This window comes from Cuculus canorus, chromosome 8, assembly GCF_017976375.1.
Source record: "Cuculus canorus isolate bCucCan1 chromosome 8, bCucCan1.pri, whole genome shotgun sequence".
NCBI lineage: Eukaryota > Metazoa > Chordata > Aves > Cuculiformes > Cuculidae > Cuculus > Cuculus canorus.
The window spans coordinates 13,092,710-13,110,143 of NC_071408.1; the positions used below are offsets into that span (position 1 = coordinate 13,092,710).

The following is a 17,434-nucleotide window of genomic DNA, read 5'->3' on the forward strand; positions in this document are numbered from 1 at the left end:
AAGGAAATAAATTATTTGGAAGACACAGAGGCCCTATGGCTCTCCAACCGTCTCTGTTTTGCAAGCAGCTTTCCCAGCAGCCCTTCCTGCCCACAGGCTGCACCGCTGTGCAGCTGGACCCCTTGCTCCAAACACAGTTAGCACACGATAGCTGTTTAGCAACACTGAGAAGAGGCAATTGTCCCCAACCAGGGAAAACACACCCAAGGAGGTTGTTTAATTGGTGGAGAAAGGCTATAAGTTCACTAGATACACTACTATTAAAGACAGAAGGCAGAGTCCAAGGATTTCAGTCCCCAGTCAATGTTGGCATATGCATTAGGTCTCTGCTCACTCTAGCTAAATCTTATGGCTCCTGTATGAGGAGAGGAAGACCTCCTTGCAGGAAGTTTGTGTGTCCAGCCTCAAGCTTGCAGCGCTGGATGGAGGTACGACTTCATACTTCTACTGAGCAGGAGGAGGAAGGCATTTAAGTGACAAACTCTGCCCTGAGAGGTGACAATAACTTGCCACCTTCATTTTAGGCCACAGGTGTCCTCAAACCAGACAATCTGCTCTTGCAACTGCCTCTCCAGTCTTCCAACACAGGAGAAGAGGTGTGCCAGGACCACACTTTCCAGTCATGCTCAGCACAAGTCCTGTACATTTATAATCCGCCATGAAGTAGCCCCAGAGTTCCTCCTAATCAGCTTATTTTTATCCTTCCTGCATACCAAATTCTCTAATCAAGCCACACTTCCAGAGACTGCAACAGTTGAGTCATCAGCTGTCGAGATCCTGTCCGCGACTTGACAACTCTTTCCAAGAAATCCCCAGTGAAACTATACTCACCACCCTCCAAGCAAAGCTCATGGTGGAAAGAATCCACTGTCTTTTCTCAGTCCTCCAAACCAGTGCTAATCTCCTGACTTCCAGGAGTGATTCCAGCAGAAGGTTTCTCTGAGCTACCCTCAGTGACATTAAAGTCTGAGACCTAAGCTCTTTCCTGGACTCTCCTGATCACAGCTACTTTCATACCCATCTTTTCTTCGCAGTGGAGTTTCAAACACTGCATGTGGAACAGCTCTGCACCATGCACTGGAGAAGCTTTCCCATGTGCTGCAAAAACACATCACACATGGCACACGCAATTGAAAACAAGTACTAAACGTGAGGTCTCCCAAGAAGTTCTATGCATGAGAGCTAAATAAAATGCTAACAAACTCTATACAGCCAAAACAACCCCCAACCTTTCTTCTATTTTATTTGCCCCTTTTCAGTTTATACACAAGTTTGGACAACAAAGGAGTCTTTCCGCCAAAGAATCAGGAGTATGACACAAGACTGAATCTCCCAGTCTGGATGCTGACAGACACGAAGCATTTACCATCATTCACAAACCTCTGTACGTTGACTCTTCTGTCAAAGAAGAGTCAACATACAGCATGTAGTTGTGGACTAAGAAGGTAAAACCATCTTAGAAAAAATTCCACCATTTCTCCTTCAAAGGTGCTGCTAACAGCAGAGAGTCTTTTCCCTAAAGATGTTTATGGCATGGTCACTATCCTGTCTTCGGTGCTTTTTCTATTGTTAGAAAAGAGAAGTTGCTCCGCAATCACTTTAATGAACTGCCAGAAAGCTGGCTAGAAATAAGCACTTGATCCGATCAGGAAGTACTACAGAATTCTCTGAGAAAGACCCTGTTAGGAAGTTTCTATATTTAAAGTACATTTTAAAAAGCATACACAGTTCTGAAGCAGTTCTGTTATCACAGTGCTTTACTGTTTGCTTGAGTTTAGTTGTTTGTTTGTTTTTTAATTACCAAAGAAAGAACTAAGATTAAAAAGCCAACTGAAAACCACACTAGTTAAGTCTTTTGTTTCCCTTTCAGAGAGAGAATATTTTCAGATCATTAAGACTGCAGGACAGAAAAGTCTTCTTCCGAGGCCAGGAGACAGTCAGCATGGGAGGATCCAGTCCCCAGTCACACAGACTCTGATTCAAAGCACAGAAATTTTTTGGTTTAATCCTCTAAAGGGCTCTCTCTCCTCTTCAAGTCAATCACTTGGAAACTAAATGCCTTCCTTACAGAATGATCCAGCTGTTTGCCTCTACTTTTTCCATTGGAACTCTGCAAACTCCACCACTGAATTGACAGCATCACCTCACTATTCATGGGGCTGGGCAGCAGCTTCTGAATCCTACAGCAACTGCTATCAGGTGGTCCCAAACCTGGAAAATGGCACAAATACCAAGAAGTAGTTTTCTGTTGCCTACAAACCAAAACTTGTTCTGGATAGGATTCTGGCATCACACCTTTGCAACACCAATGTTGCCCAGGTGCCCCAGCCCACAAGCATCAGTGACTGGTGGGCTTCTCAGCCCTCTCCACAATAACATTCCTCCAGTTTGTGACTGCATCACTACCCCAACCTTATCAGTCCTCTCTACTTCCCCCAACACAAGCGATCCAAGCTGCGTAACTTCCAGCCAGGCAGGCTTGTTGAGCTGCTGGAAAAGCAGCGATAGGGTGCTGGAAAACTGAGGGAAAGACAGAGGAGAACTGAGGAAAGGTCAAAAGATACATCATTTGAATAATTTAAACACTCAGCAGTTTCAGGGCCTTTAACAGATTTTCATTCCCCCTCCTCCATAAACATCTGTGTCAGCCTCAGGGAGGCCAGAACAGTTGTCACTTTGGGAAACATGGTGCCCAAGGAATTTTAGATTTCAGCCAGGGAAAGGGCTGCCAGAACATTATTCTATGCATTCATTGCACTATAGTAAAAAAAAAAAAAAAAAAAAAAAAAAAAAAAAAAAAAAAAAAAATCTAAGAACCTCCCTGTAGGGGGAGGGAGAACTCAAACCCTCGCTTCAAATGAAAGATTTACAAGCAGACTTTGGTATCAAGAATGTAAAGACAACATTCACTCACACAGGAGCAGCAAGACAAGCATTGGACTATACTACAACAGAACAATATTTGCCTCATTTAACGGTCGTACACCCAGCCAAAGCTTCCCGGACAGCTTCCCCTGAGGGAACAAATTTCATTTAACCCGTCCACCTTTCTATGAAGAAAAATTGTTCCTTATTTACCTAGCGGGATGATCAAAAATCTCATGTAGCTGAGCCAGTCCGGGGTTTTATGAGACAGCTGGTCTACAAAGAGCCTCAATACAGCACTGAGGTAATTCTGGGCTCCAGCCACTGCAATTTTAATTGGGTTTGGAGGTTGTGAATTGCAGTTACAGCTAGACAGGAAAAGAGGAAAGATATTCATAATTGTGCTTCCAAGCAGTTACTTCAGAACAACTGAAAAAAATGGTTAAAAATACCCACAGCAGAAGAGAGCTCGTTCAGTACTCAAGGCAATATCACAGTGATTATCAGCAGCTCAAAACATTATCAACAAATTGCAACATTGTTCAGTACTTTCTTAACTGGTCTCCTTGCTCCTCCATTCACACATTTTGATAATCTAAACAGCTGGACTCAACTATTGGAGTTCAGACATATTACAACTAACCACTGTGTCAGGGAGCGCACTCGGGTGACCCACAGCCCTCAGCAGGTATCAAGGGAATGCCTTAAGCATATGAGGAAATGATCTGGGAATTACCAGGGACGGGGAGCAAATCTATTTAAAAACCTACCTATTAGCTTTGCATGCTTTACTGGGTATTAGATCTGACCCATGAGACAGCCTCCAAAGCATAGTCTTTTAAAATCACTGAGGTCAATGAAAGGAGACCTGTATCGCCCCCCAACATGGTCCAACAGCAGCAACTTTGCAAGGCTGGCAAGTGCCAAAGAGCCACACAACTCTGACTTCAGGAGAGCAGACTGGGAAGAAGTATCAGAAGGAGAAGTGTTTTTCAGCTATTGGTTGGAAAACTCCCTGGGCACTAGGGAACAGGAGCTGAGGAGCTTTTAGGGCTGACTCAACAAACAACACAAGCAAGGTAAGAACTTACTATCTTTGTATCCTGGAGACAATAGTGCTGAAAGCTGCCTGAATATCAGCCGAGGAGCATGTGCAGACCACTGGCAAGGTATGCTTTTGCAAGACATCCGACAGGTACTGAGGAGAGAATAGAACATTTTATAGTCCCCCTTTTTGGTACACTTTGTCACAAGACAACCTTCCTCCCCAGACTTGCAGGTATTCTCTCACAAAGCATGGGCACTCTCCCCATGTCCGAGCTGCAAGTGATATGGCTGTTTCCCAAATACTTCGTCCTTGTGCATCAGCCCAAGGAAAGCTCTAAGAAATGGAAACATTGCATCTTCTTGGCAAACATCAACACTACAGACAAGATATCACAACGACAGCTCTAGAACAGCAAGGTTTTTATGGCCACAGAGAGCAGGGCAGTGGCAGAAGACCATTCACCTAGCAGACTGCACCAGGTAAGAGCAGCTGCTCTCTTCTTGCCTGCTTCTAGAACTACAGTTGCATCTCTCCAATCTCAAAAGGGCTTAAGTAAATGCAATGTTCTGCCCACTCTCAAGGAGTAGAAAAAGGGAAGGGTGCTACTAACACAAATGTTCCTCATGACAAACTGTTTCCCCTCCATGCAGCTAACAAGGAACAAGTCAACACACACTTCTGGTATACGTGGACGTAATATTGATAAGACTCAGCAATCACCTCTCACTTCCAAATTCTGTACCACTAACCTATATACCCCAGCTAGTGCTACCTTTGTCTTCTGATACTACAGACACAAGCTGCTAAAACTACTGGAAAACAATCTACAATACTTTCTGTCCATCCTTAGAAGGCATTTCTCTGTCTTCCAAATACAGAGAAACTGGAACCAGTGGCTCAGCTGGTATTTTTGCACTCTCAGACATCGAGGCCCTAGTTCTTCCAGAAGCCAAGAGCCAAACCAGACAATACAAGGCGAGAAGCCTGGCACAAGTTCTACAGGTGACAGTCACCCAGCATGTCTATTCGTCCTCTTCCATATATATATTTCTATGGCTTTCTCAGACTAAGGTTCCCAGAGGAGCAAAATTTGTGCTAAATCCATAACAAAGCACCCCAAATTGTTAGCATAAGCAAGCACTGCTCAGTGATCTCCTTAACACAGTTATCACTCAGAAAAGATGGGATGACATACCTACGGTCAGGAATCATAAGCATGTGTGCAAGGCAACAGAGTTGACCTGAAATATTTTGTTCTGTGCTCATCACCTGTGCCTAGAAATGTCAGCCTAAACCACAGGCCAGTCCTCCTTGCTTCCTTCGTTCCAGCCTACCACAGCTGAGAAGTAGGCTCTTGAGTGTAAGGATCGAGCCATTCCCAATACGCTGCTAACCAGAAGGGATGGCATTTCGTAGAAGAGATAAAACCTATGTGGAAAGACTCAGGTGGCAAAGCTTTATGAGATCCACAGCATCTCCTGGTCAAACAAAATCCAGTTTGTAGGCACTGAACACTCACTATACTGCCAGGCCCCCATACACCACCACTGTTCTTCCAACCAAGCAGAAGAACCTACTTGGTTACCAGCAGAGCTCAAGGCCTGTCCATTCCTGAGGAGGAACAGTGAAGGAGAACTGTGCTTCAGGTAACGTTTCCTGCCTTTACCTGGCCTTGCCAGTCAGAAGTATTGACAAGAATAATGTTTTCTGGCAGCTGGTCGTCAGAAACCAGGATGTGATTTAGCTGGTCATACACCGTTTTCCTGGGGATCTGGAAATAAAGACACAGAAGAGAAAAGGAGGAGATATCAGCTCTAATTGTCAAACCACCAGCTCCAGCTCTTGCAGTTCTCAAGGGGTATCTGTGCACAGTTGGCCAGTGCTCGGTCACCCCAGCAGCAAATGTATGCTAGCAGCCACGCTGGCTGCCAGGACTGACACTTAGCAGCTTCTTCAATACTGCAGCATTCTGCAGGCTCCTCCACATGAGTCTCCTTAGCTTTGTCAGCCAGTACTCCTGCCAAGCACTTTTACTTACATCAGTTCATACCAACCAGAAGCATCCCAAGGAATTTTGGATTCACAGAAGCCAGGAACAATCTCCTTTCAAAGAGGGGGAATCAAGTGAGTTCCACAACTAACAAAAGCGTGGCACACATGCTCTGCAAAAGGCGGTTCCCTTTGGTAATCCCTAGCAATTTGCCTTATTTCAAAGGAGTAATTTCTCAACACATCTCTATTCATTTCTTATCATCACAATCTGTTCCAGCATTTTCAGTTTATGGCAGGCTGACAAAGAAACAAGCTGGCAAACCTCAGCAGCCTGGATGGAAGATACAGTATCAGACAAGACAAATTCCCTCTCCTTCCTGAAGGCACTGTGCCCAACTCCTTTCCAGCAGGGACAGCACTTAGACCAGAAGGAAACGGACCACAGAAGACAGTTAGAGAAGCGAAAATACTATGAGGGGTGGAGAAACAGCAATCTTTTTCACACCTGTAAGTGGTGCCGGGTGTCCGGAGAGCGTTCATTGTCCAGACTGTTTGCTCTCTCATTCTGCGGCCTCACCGGCTGCCTCTCCTTCAGAGACGTGCTCCTTCCCCGACGTCCTGTCTGCTTCCCTTCAGACCTGCTAGAGAGATGTACTTGCATTCCAGAGATGGCTTGCATCTGAGATAAATCCTACAAATCCCAGATCATCCAGTATGGAAACCTCAACAATGTGAATGGAGGCACTAGGGAATTGTGCACACAGATCTGAGAGAGCTTGACACCTGCTAATTTTGCTTCTGATAGTGCGAAGCACACAGTTCAGCTACAGAGCACATTCCCCAGAATCCCAGGCAGACTTCCATAGCCCACGCTAAGACCCGCATCACCACCCCACTATAGCTGCACCAGCATAAGAGGATCCAGCCATGCAAACTGCAGTCACACATCCGAAAGTGGCACAGAAATACCTCTTAAAAAAAAAAAAAGACATTTCTTGCAAACGACTGGAAAAACTACAGAGTGGGGCTGCTGAAGCCCATATTCACTACCCTATTTGAGAAGCTTTAACAGGACAGAAGTTAGACTTGCCAACCACCTTTAAGGGCAAAACCTGCATGAAGCATTGACTTAGCAATAGTATCTTTGAGCAACAAGCTCCAGAGTTATATAAAAACTTCCTTGGACATGGAGCAAATACAACACAGGAGACAGGAGCAACCTCAGAGCAATGTTTCAGGGTTCAGAGCATTTATCAAGTGCTCAAGACCCATCACTTTAGTGCCAGAACACAAGGAGTGTCTTCTTGCAGTCAGCAGCTTAAGGCCATTCTGAGTAAATGCTAGCAAGCTGTCCACGACTTCCCAAGCAGCCCTACAGCAGGTGCAATGCTGTGTCACCACTCTACCTGGTGGGTGGAATGATGAGAGACTCTGTCTTAGTGATCTTTCCACTGGGTGGGAGCTTCTCAACAAACACATCTGGTGTGGGAAGTTCAGCTTCATGGACTTCAGCTTGCTGGTTGGACTCCTGCAAAACCACAGGGAACAGACTAACCATGAACAAACCCTCCTCTGTCTCACTACCACAAGGGCTGGCAGGAGGTGCCCCAGCTCAGCTCTGGCTGAGGCATATTCACCCTGACTCTCCCAGACATGCTTTCACTGCCAGCACTGGCTATCTGAGGCTACCAGTCCCAGCTCTGCCTCACAAGAGAGCTGGAAGCAGGAAAGGTGCTCAGATATGTATTTGGAGTAGGCACCCTCCCAGCTCAAAGCCAGGGACGTCTTCTCCTGAATGCAGATTCATTCAGCTTACCAAATGAACTAGTGGAGAGAGAAAGGCATGGTAGGCATGTTATAAACTGCCCATCCCCAGTAGGGTAACTTCAGCTTTGGGATTTTCACCCAAGGATCAGCTTGACTTCTGCCAATTCAGTTTGAAGTAGTACTTCTGTCTGATAAAATGGAACAGCCTGAGAATACTTTTCAGGATGATACACATGCACAGATGCACACTTTCAGCCAACCTTCCTCAAACCAGGAGAAAGGTTGTTAAAGCAGAAGGCCACATAAAGCATTTAATTTCAAAAGGCTCAAAGACAAAAACCTCCAACAGCTAAGGTCAGGAGAGCTCATCTGTATCTTCACCACAGCTAATGTTACCTATGTAAGCTGTGTTCCATATGGGTGGATATTCACATGCCACAGAAGACTGTTCACAGCAGACACCCAAACTGCCAGGAGGAAATTTAACAAGTGCATTTTCAACTTACGTAAGTGACAGTGTCAGAAATACTGTCGCCTGCATGTTTGGTTCCAAGACTCTTTGTCTTTTCAGGCACTTCCACCTGCTTGAGAGAAAAAAAAATCATTAGGAAGTATGGCACCAGCACAGTTTGCAGCCACACTCTCTGGGATCAGGCTGCTCTAAAGACAATTCTGCATTTAAACATTGCAGAGCTCTGCAGGATGACCAGGAGGTGCTTCCCGGTCACACTAGGACTGAACTCATTAGTGTAGGATGTGGCAAAGCAGCAGCTGATGCACAATGCACAGCAGAGTCAAGGAAGTGCTCCCCGATAGGGCTGATACTCTCTGTGCCTGATGTGCCCATCCACAAGGTGCCCCTAGCATTCATTCCCAGCCTCCATGAAAACAGTAAGGTAAAGCTTCCTCCAAACAGTGCCAAAGAGCCCCTAAAACTCCCAGCTAACATCTCCCACCCTGACAGTCATTGCAAGTACATTGGAATTGGAGCTATTCACACCCTTAGCGAGCATGCAGTACAGAGCCTGAAGATGTCCCCTTGAGTTAATTCTATAGTTACTTTAAAAAAACTAACACCTTTGTCCCCCGTCAGAAAGCTAATAAATGTTATCTTAGCAGAAAATTCATATCTCTGCATCCAAGTCTTTGAAGAAGGTCAGAGAGGGTACTCTAATTTACACACACAAAGAGACCATGCAGATGTCAAGGCCAAACACGGCAGGCTAAAGTGCTTTAATTTCAAAGCGAATGTAAGATGGGCAGAGGAGACCTTGAGGCTGCTATGTTACCTGCAGATAAGATAAATATTGAAACATGACTTACAGGGCTTGATGGCTCTCTCTGGCTCCTGATGCTGTGGATGCTACCAATTTCTGTCTGAGAGCTGGAGTGTGACAGTCCTTCAAAATAAGGTCTGAACAAGGAAAGTAAAAACAGCTTATTATGATCAAAACCACTAATGGATAAAATTCACCACGTTCACAGCAAAGCACCATGACTGTTCCCAGCATGTCTTACTGCTCGTCAGTGGTTATGGTAAATCCATAGGCAGATTTTGAAAGGAGGGGGAGGTTTCCAGGACACCAAGAGAAGACAGAATGTCCAGGAGCCATGTTTAGCCCTGATGCCGAGTGACCGATCTCTGTCTAATGGATCCAACAGTCACCTGTCACACAGCATACTAGATCTATAAAGCCCTTGCTAGGAATGCCTACATGCACTCGCACTACACAAACAGCAGCTTTTGTTTCCATAGAATCCAGGGTGGGCACATGGGTCCAGCATTTTTCCCTAGCAGAACAGAATGCACATTCACACATACAAGTAGTCATGTCCACACTATACCAAGCACCAGATGCAAAGTTTCACACTGCAATTCTTGTTTCAGCTTTGCAAGTGGTGACTGAACTCCATGCCATTCCGGACAGGGTCTAGCTCTTGACTGAAACGCAGCAAGTAGAGTTACTTACTGCCCCCACCAATGCTCTGCTCCCGTGGGAAAGTGATTCTTGGTGCCAACATGCATATCTGGATCTGGCTGCCAGGCCTAGGATCCAATTACACATTTGCTCAGTAAGATAAGGTACTGCATACAATCAGATTGCATTTCCACGTAAAAAGGCAGCTCACCACACCAGGCTACCACACTCAATTACAATGTAAGAAATTAAGGTTTTTTTGTGGGAAAAACCCCACGTACAAGCATCAGCATTTATCACATTCCTTTCAAGACACAAACACAAGAACTGGACACAGCAAACCACAGTGTCTCCCCAGGACCAGACATAATAAGTTCTCATTCCAGCAATCACATACCCCAGAACAGTTTGCTCTTTGGCTCTCAAGTGTGTACAGTACAACATTTTGGCTTGTTTCAAAACAGCAGCTTACCACAACACATCTACTTTCAAATCCCTTCAAGGTAGGGGATACATTACCAACTGGCAATATATTGGGTCAAGTTCCATATGCTTTTATAAGCCACCAGCCACAACCCTTACTACTGCTGCCCCAGTCTATCCATGACAATTTCTGGCTCACTGATAGGGAACAAATCACTCCAAACTCAACCTAATTTCTTACCCCAATTAGATTATTCTACATTAATTAGGATATTACACATGGTAATTAGCTGGCATTTAACAGACACTGTACTGACTAACTGCAGTGGTAGACTTTGCTTGTTACAAAACTGAAGGCCTGAGCACACAACCACACGACAGTCAGAAGCATGAATGCGGCTCAAACAGCCTCATGTTTTCAGTCATTATTCAGCAGGGACACGACACAGCTCTGATAGCTCAGGGTTCTGCATCTGCTTGAGACCTTGAGCTAGCAATTCCAGGCTCTTCTCCTCAGTGCTGTGAATGCCCACATATCAGTTCCCATACAACCCAGTTCAGAACAGGCTTGTATCCATGTGTGCTGCAGTCACTCCTTTCAGGCCCTGAACAACACCGTTGTGTCCTGCAGTTCTGCTTGTCTAATCCCTGCAAAGACTCTCCACACAAGGTGTTATCAGCTTTTCCAAAAAGACACAGTCTGCCTTGTCCACCCTGCCTTTACTTCTGCAGCTTCCAAGCACATTTCCTGCCTTAGCACAGGATGTTTCTACCTGTTTCTACCACCTCTTCAAAACAGCCACATACAATGCAATTCTACTGCCTGCCTGTCAGTAATTCTTAAACCCGGTGCTCCTGTGCCTGCAGTGCAGGCAGAATATCTGCAAAGGGAACAAGGAAGAAACAAGACTGGAGGATAATCAGACACATCATTCCCCCACTGTCCCCAGCTCACAAGCAGTCACTCACCTTGTAACAATACACACTAGCGCTCCAACACCAGGTTAAGAGGGGAAAAAACAGGATGGAGGGGTGGTAATAGAAACATCTAATCTGTGGTGATACTGCACATGGGCTCTCTGGCTCAGCATAGCCACCCCACACTTACTTCAACTTTGGCTTTGGAGTGCTCAGGACACTGTCATCATCCTCCATTTCTGGCCCACTGTCACTGGGGTTCTCTATATCCAGCGTGTCATACAGAAGGTCCAAGTCCTCCTCCACCTCTGGAACATGCTCTGCTGGGTCCTGCTCTGAATCCAGAACCTACACACAGGACAAAAGACAGCACTGATGACTCCACCAGGAGCCAGACTGATCCCACATCACCTGAGCTCCCCTGAGGACTGCAGCACACCAATCTGCACAGGAAGATTCAATTCCTAGTGCAAGGATACTATATCCAACAGAAACATTAAACATATAACAAGGGCTTGTTTTGGGTCAAGTTTGTCAGCATCAGGTTAGCAGGAGTCACCTATTGGACTAAGCACCCACGAACAAGCTATTAACTGTAGATTATGTCCATTACTCAACCCCATTCTATAAATAAAGCTTCAAAGAGGTCCCTAGTATAGTCCCAGTTTTCTCAGAACAACTGAAGTTGCCATGACAACTCGCAACGTAACATCCAAGCAGGCAGAAATGTCCACAGAAGGTGCCTGAAACCTGGGAAAGGATCAGCTGCCACCCACATGCAAAGCCAAACAGAGCAGGTATCTCTCACACAACTTTCACAGGCTGCTTCACATCTACACCAGAGTGAGCAGGCAGCTGAGTGCAGTTCAGAGTTTGCTTTTTCAATGGCAGCTGCAGAAAAGCAGCAGCTCACCTGGCTCAGAGCTCAGCTATGGGTGCTGACTCTGCTGAGCTAACTTGGGAAGAACAGCAAAGCTAGCAGGACTGTTTGGAAGCATAAGGAAGCATGAAGAGTTACTCATCCCACAAGCCACAAAACCAGCACACAGCCATACAGCCAATTGAGATGATAACTGGTTTTATATTAGACTTTAAATGTTACATGGGTTTCTTGGGTTCTGGATCTCTTTAATTTTCAGCTCTGACCAGATAGATCATTCTCTCGTGGATCTGTGTTCCCTATCCAAGTTCTTCATGTCTTGCCTGGCTGTTCTGGTAAGATGATCAGACAGGCTGGGATTTAACTTCACAAGCAATATGCACTGTAGACTACTTGCCTTTTGAAGGGGTCAAAGATAATTTCAAAACAGTCAAAATCTGCTTTTGATAAAACTCAATCTAGAAAATGTCTGGTAAGATTTTCAAGTTGGCCCTCAAGCCTCCAAGCAAGGCCAGGGCATTAGGAAAGGTCATGGTCACTGCAGACTTGAAAACAAAATTAAGGGAACTAGGGAAAATGGCAGAGTGCTTCTGAAAACTAAAGTGAGATGCTCCAATCAGAGGGCAGCACACGAGATTGGAAGGCTTACAGAGTGAATTACTTACCTCATCAGACACTTTAAACCTTTTCAGCAATGCCACAACCTTCTGTTTGAAGTTTTGTTGCTGCAAGTCAAAAACACTTTTACATAAGTAAAGCATTAAGTGAGCTGTTTTCTCCCAGTCCGCAAGAAGCCCAGACATGGCTGACACTGGTGCTCTTGCTGCTGCTTCAAATCAAACAACTCCTGGCACGACAAACCAAGTCTCTCCTGTTCTTACGCTGAAACTAGCTTTTCCACACCTATGATACTTTCTTCTCTGCATTACAGCAAGTAATGTCCCACTCCAGCAAGCACTGTAAATCTTCTGCCCCTGATGGATGGCACATCACTTGCAGTTGGACACACAGCAGATAATGAATTATCTGCCAGATCGCCTCCTGTACCTGTTTGATATATTTCCGGCAAACACTTGACAGTCAACTTTTCTGATCCTTAACAAGGGTGAGCTGACACAAGCACCTACCCGCTGACCCAAAGTACAAATGTGGTTTCTACCAACAGAGCACTGCTCTTCCAGGAGCTTGCAGTCCACCCTGGCAGGCTCAATTATTTCATCAGCAGCACTACAGAAAAGCTATGGGGCTTGTCCTTAGCACTTGCCTACCAGAAAAATGCTTTCCGAGTCCGACACCCCCAGATCCTGGACACAGCAGGCACCAAGTCCAAAACAACACAGGCCAAACTGCTGCGCTTCCTTTGAGTTTACTTGCTCCAAGAGCAATCTCTCTCTTGCAAGGCCAAACAGCTGAGATGCGCGATGAACTGCCCAGTCCTTCTCTGTCTGTCATTGACACTTGTTGGTCATTTTTTTCATTGACTCCGAAAAAAAGGAAGCTGAGAAGGGCCCAAGCACAAGTGCTGCTACAGAGCATTTGAGGTGGCATCCCTGTATCAGGAGGAAGGGGAGAAGAAAATGGCTGGTACCAGGTCATTCTTAGGTGAAGAGGCTGCTCATTTGCTGGCTCTCCTGTGTATCACATGAGCTCTTATTAAGTGCAGCTGTCCTCAGACAGTTCACACTGCCCTACACTCCAAACCTAGCCCTTCACCTCTGAAACCAAATCCTGTGGCTGCACCACTTTTGAGACAGCTGAAGTTAAGGAGAAATAAAGCCACCAGGCCTCAGACAAGACTCTCCAAATATTGCTGTATTACTGTCCCCAACGCACTTGCGAGGCTGTTCCCTGGCTCAGGATGCCAAGCAAGACTGTCTGTCAGGCAGACTACTCTGGAGCAGCACAGCAGTCTGCGGAGGGAGGACACATGCAGGCACTTAGCTACAGTGACAGAGCAAGAGCTATCTGCTGGCCCAAAAGGTTCAACTGTTGCCAGAAACAGGCCTGTTTTGGAGCTGGGCTGAAGTTAACTCAGCTGGCAGCACCAAACCCAGCTTTGCACCAGTCCCACACACTGGAGATTCTGCATCAGTTCAGAGGTCAGGACTAGAAAAATATTCTTACTATGAGGAGGTTCCTTGCTTAGTAACTAAGTGGTGTATTTTGTCCTGGCTGGTCACTGCCTCTTGAAAACAACACTGAGGACACAGAGGATATGAACTGGCATGCTCCTGGTCTCAGAGAGAGGAACTTTCTAGTGACAGGTTCAGGTCAAAGTAGGGTTTATTTCAGACCTTATCAAATCAGGGATTTCAGAAACGGCCCCACAGGAGGTACAATGATCTCCAAACTTGCTCCTCAGTCCAAAAGAAAGCTACCCCATGCTGATTCCTAGTTATTGTCATCATAGATGTGCACAACCACTCATGTAAGCAGAAAGCTGCATTATGGCGCAGTCAGGCACAAGTCGGCTCCACAGAGAAATGCAGCTTTGCAGGCATATGCATGCTTGCTGTGAGAGGGTGGATAGCTGCATGTGACTTGTCAAAGCTTTCAATATCCAGCTACTTTTGCTTCAGCACCACATGCACCGCCTCAGGTTTATCTGTTAAGCTCCAGCCCCTGACTGAGCTACTGAACTTCATTCTGAAACCTTCCCACTAGCCTCTCTCAGACAGAACAAAAACACTATGCCAGTGTCTCACCACTCTCATAGTGAAGAAATTCTTCCTAATGTCTAGTCTAAATCTGCCCCTCTCCAGTTTATACCCGTTCCCCTGGTCCTATCCCCACAAGCCTTTATGAACAGCCCCTCTCCAGCTTTCCTGTAGGCCCCTTTCAGGTACTGGAAAGTCGCTATAAGATCTCCTCTGAGTTTCCTTTCACTTAAGGCTACCTTCAGGACTTACACGAGCATGGGCGCTGCACTGGCTTCCTCATGGAGATGGAATTTCATACACTTAGACGATTTTTGGAGCTCCTTAACCTTGCAGTCAAAGGACACTCAAGACTGCCATATACACAGCTCAGACAGTCCCGCTCCCTTAACTGGCTGCCTTGATAGCTCTTCACATGCTCTGACCATGCCCTCCAGGCTCTCTGCTGGGCAAGCACATCTAGTACTGCTGATCCCACAAGCCACATGCATCGCACATCCTGGCCAAACCCCATCAGTGTTAGTAAAACCGATTTTCACCGACCCTGGTTATGGACGTCGTTCTTACTATCGATCTCCGCTGCTTCTTGGGCTTCCCCAGCTCGTACTCATCATCATCCAAATCCTGAACAGAAAGAAGATTCCTGTGTTACCTTTGTGATTTGGGGACACACGAGCATTCAAGTGCTAAACATGTTCCCTCCGTGAAGATGAACCTGCTGCTCTGTCTTCCAGGCTTTCAGCACTTGCCTTAACTGCAGCTGTGATAGCAGAGGGAAAAGAAAGTGAACCAGGTCTGCAGAGAACCAGGAATAACAGACTGGAAAAGCAAACCAGCCCTAGTTCTACATTCAAGGAACAAGGACAGTCACAGCCCCACATTTTGGTGGATTCCTCTCTCAGTACCCTCAAAGAGGTGGAAGGCAGGTGATGCTAGAATCTGAGGGCAAACAGGACCCAAACTGGAAGGCGTCACCCATCTAGCAACAAGGCTCTCTGAAAGGACCTATTTTGCAGAAGGTATTAAAGATTAAAGACTGCTTAGACCCCACTGGCCCTTTAATTACAGATGTGGATCTAGTTGGGCTCTTTGAATCCAATCAGCATTACAGAAGCAATCAACTGATGCCTTGACTGTTAAGCAGAAAAACACACAAGGATGCTAATGTTTTAATGTTTAAAAGGAGCTCAAGTCCAAACACGTGAACAGATAAATCACAGCATGATGGAAGAAATAGGTTAGTGCGTGGGCCTTCTGCCACTGCAGCTAAACATTTGGTGACAGTCTCACACTGTCATGGCTTAGCTAAGAAACAGGCTTTTAGTTTCAAGCATGAGCTGAGTGTTACATGCTCTGTTGAAGCTCTCACAGGGAGAAGCCATGCCCTAAACAGTACCTGGCCCTGTACGGCATCATCACTGGCCTCCTGCTCAGAAGAGAAGCTCTCGTACTCTTCCTCGGAATAGTTGTCTGAAAGGGAAGGAAAGAGGGGAAAGATCCTGTGAAACTCCTTTAAGGTGAGTAGAAAGTCTCATCTCAGGAGCAGAGAAGGCCAACTAACAGATACAAATCCAGAAAGGAGGCATAGAAGGAGATGTCTGCTAGTTTATTTCCTGTCTGTGCTAGAACTAGAGAGATAGGAACTGCCTGGAGGCAAGGAACAAGGACAAACACATCTAATGGGAAGGAAGGACCAGCACACAAGTAAGGCTCCTTGAAACATCTCCTTTTAACCTGGATGGAGCCACCTAGCAGACAGCAGCAAGTAAAGAGGTTCCTCCACAAGGGAAATTACATTTTCCTCTAATATGGGCATAACTGGCTTAACGGAGCATGACAGACATGACAGGAGAGTCTGAAGCCTTTATTGAAATGAATTCCGGTGAGCTGCCTGGCTTCGGGCAACAACACAAGCACCTGTGTGCACTACCTTCAACAGGTGCCTCTTCTAGCAGTGAGCAGAAGGCTGGTACCACATAAACAGTTTCACAAGTAGAAACCCAATGATTTCCCTATATGGCACACAACTCCATCGACTTACAGGCATAAAACCAGGCCACAGCAACACATATTGTAGGTTTGCAGGTCTCATCCAGGTTACCGAGATTTACTGCAGAATACTCAAAGGAAGAAGAAGTTGGATGAGTAGCTTAAACATGAATCTCCTGAATACAACGTTGTCAGCTTGGTGAGAAGCTCCGGGTTCTCAGCACATCCACCAGTAATGCTGGAAGAGTGTTATCGAGAACACAGCTAATTCCTGCCAGATGGCTCACTCAGACCTGGTGTGATATGCAGGAGAAGTCTTGACAATTCAATCCCCCACTCCTGTCACACTCCCTGCTCACGCAGCAACAAGTTGGCAAAGTGAGTTTTCTTTGCATTAATCAGTTACAGACAACACATCAGTTACACAGCAACTTATGCAAACCAGATCTTAGCCTTCTTCCCAAGGAAGTATATAAGCCCAGGGGGAGGGGGGGGTTCCCTCCTGCTAGTTCAGGAAGACACTGGTCCTCAGAGGACATGGTTGTACTCGTACCTGTAGACTTGATTTTCTGGCTGGCCTGCATAGTGCTATCTTCGTGGTCAATTGGCTGACTTGACAAGGAGAAGATCCAGATTTCTGCCACCTTCACTGCAGTCTCTTTGATGTTGCTGAAAAGGCTCAGGACCCGGCCACCTTCTGTCGGGTGCTGCATGACCTAGGACAGAAATTAAGCAGTACAAGTCTGCATTTAAACACATCTAAGCTTGCACCATTTGCATACTACAAGAGTTATTTATGTTCACAGAGTTACTCCACATCTCCAAGCACACAAGCAAACCAACACCCTGCAGGAGCCGCTTGCAGGCACTACAGAATGCTGGCTGAGATTTTGACTACTAATGGAAGAGACAGATGAAAGGAAAGAAAGAACTCTGAGCTTGACAGTTGATTAGCTCATCCTTGAAGCACAACTCT

The 17,434-nt window shown here is 45.9% G+C and overlaps 1 protein-coding gene across 18 annotated transcripts in view; it reads right to left on the reverse strand.

Annotated features, from left to right (window-relative positions):
- PACS2 (phosphofurin acidic cluster sorting protein 2) overlaps positions 1-17,434 on the reverse strand; it is an 84,042-nt gene that overhangs the window by 30,937 nt on the left and 35,671 nt on the right. For 8 of the 18 annotated variants that reach the window (XM_054072673.1, XM_054072661.1, XM_054072665.1 and 5 more), the window contains 12 exons: positions 17,012-17,174; positions 15,866-15,939; positions 15,013-15,093; positions 12,478-12,537; positions 11,123-11,280; positions 8,996-9,086; positions 8,179-8,256; positions 7,312-7,433; positions 6,411-6,546; positions 5,580-5,684; positions 3,957-4,063; positions 3,079-3,233 (listed from right to left, as the gene is read on the reverse strand). In XM_054072673.1, the coding sequence (XP_053928648.1) occupies positions 3,079-3,233; positions 3,957-4,063; positions 5,580-5,684; positions 6,411-6,546; positions 7,312-7,433; positions 8,179-8,256; positions 8,996-9,086; positions 11,123-11,280; positions 12,478-12,537; positions 15,013-15,093; positions 15,866-15,939; positions 17,012-17,174 (1,330 nt within the window). The remainder of the gene's footprint in view (positions 1-3,078; positions 3,234-3,956; positions 4,064-5,579; positions 5,685-6,410; positions 6,547-7,311; positions 7,434-8,178; positions 8,257-8,995; positions 9,087-11,122; positions 11,281-12,477; positions 12,538-15,012; positions 15,094-15,865; positions 15,940-17,011; positions 17,175-17,434) is intronic. The other 10 variants (XM_054072663.1, XM_054072669.1, XM_054072666.1 and 7 more) reach the window with 6 other exon arrangements.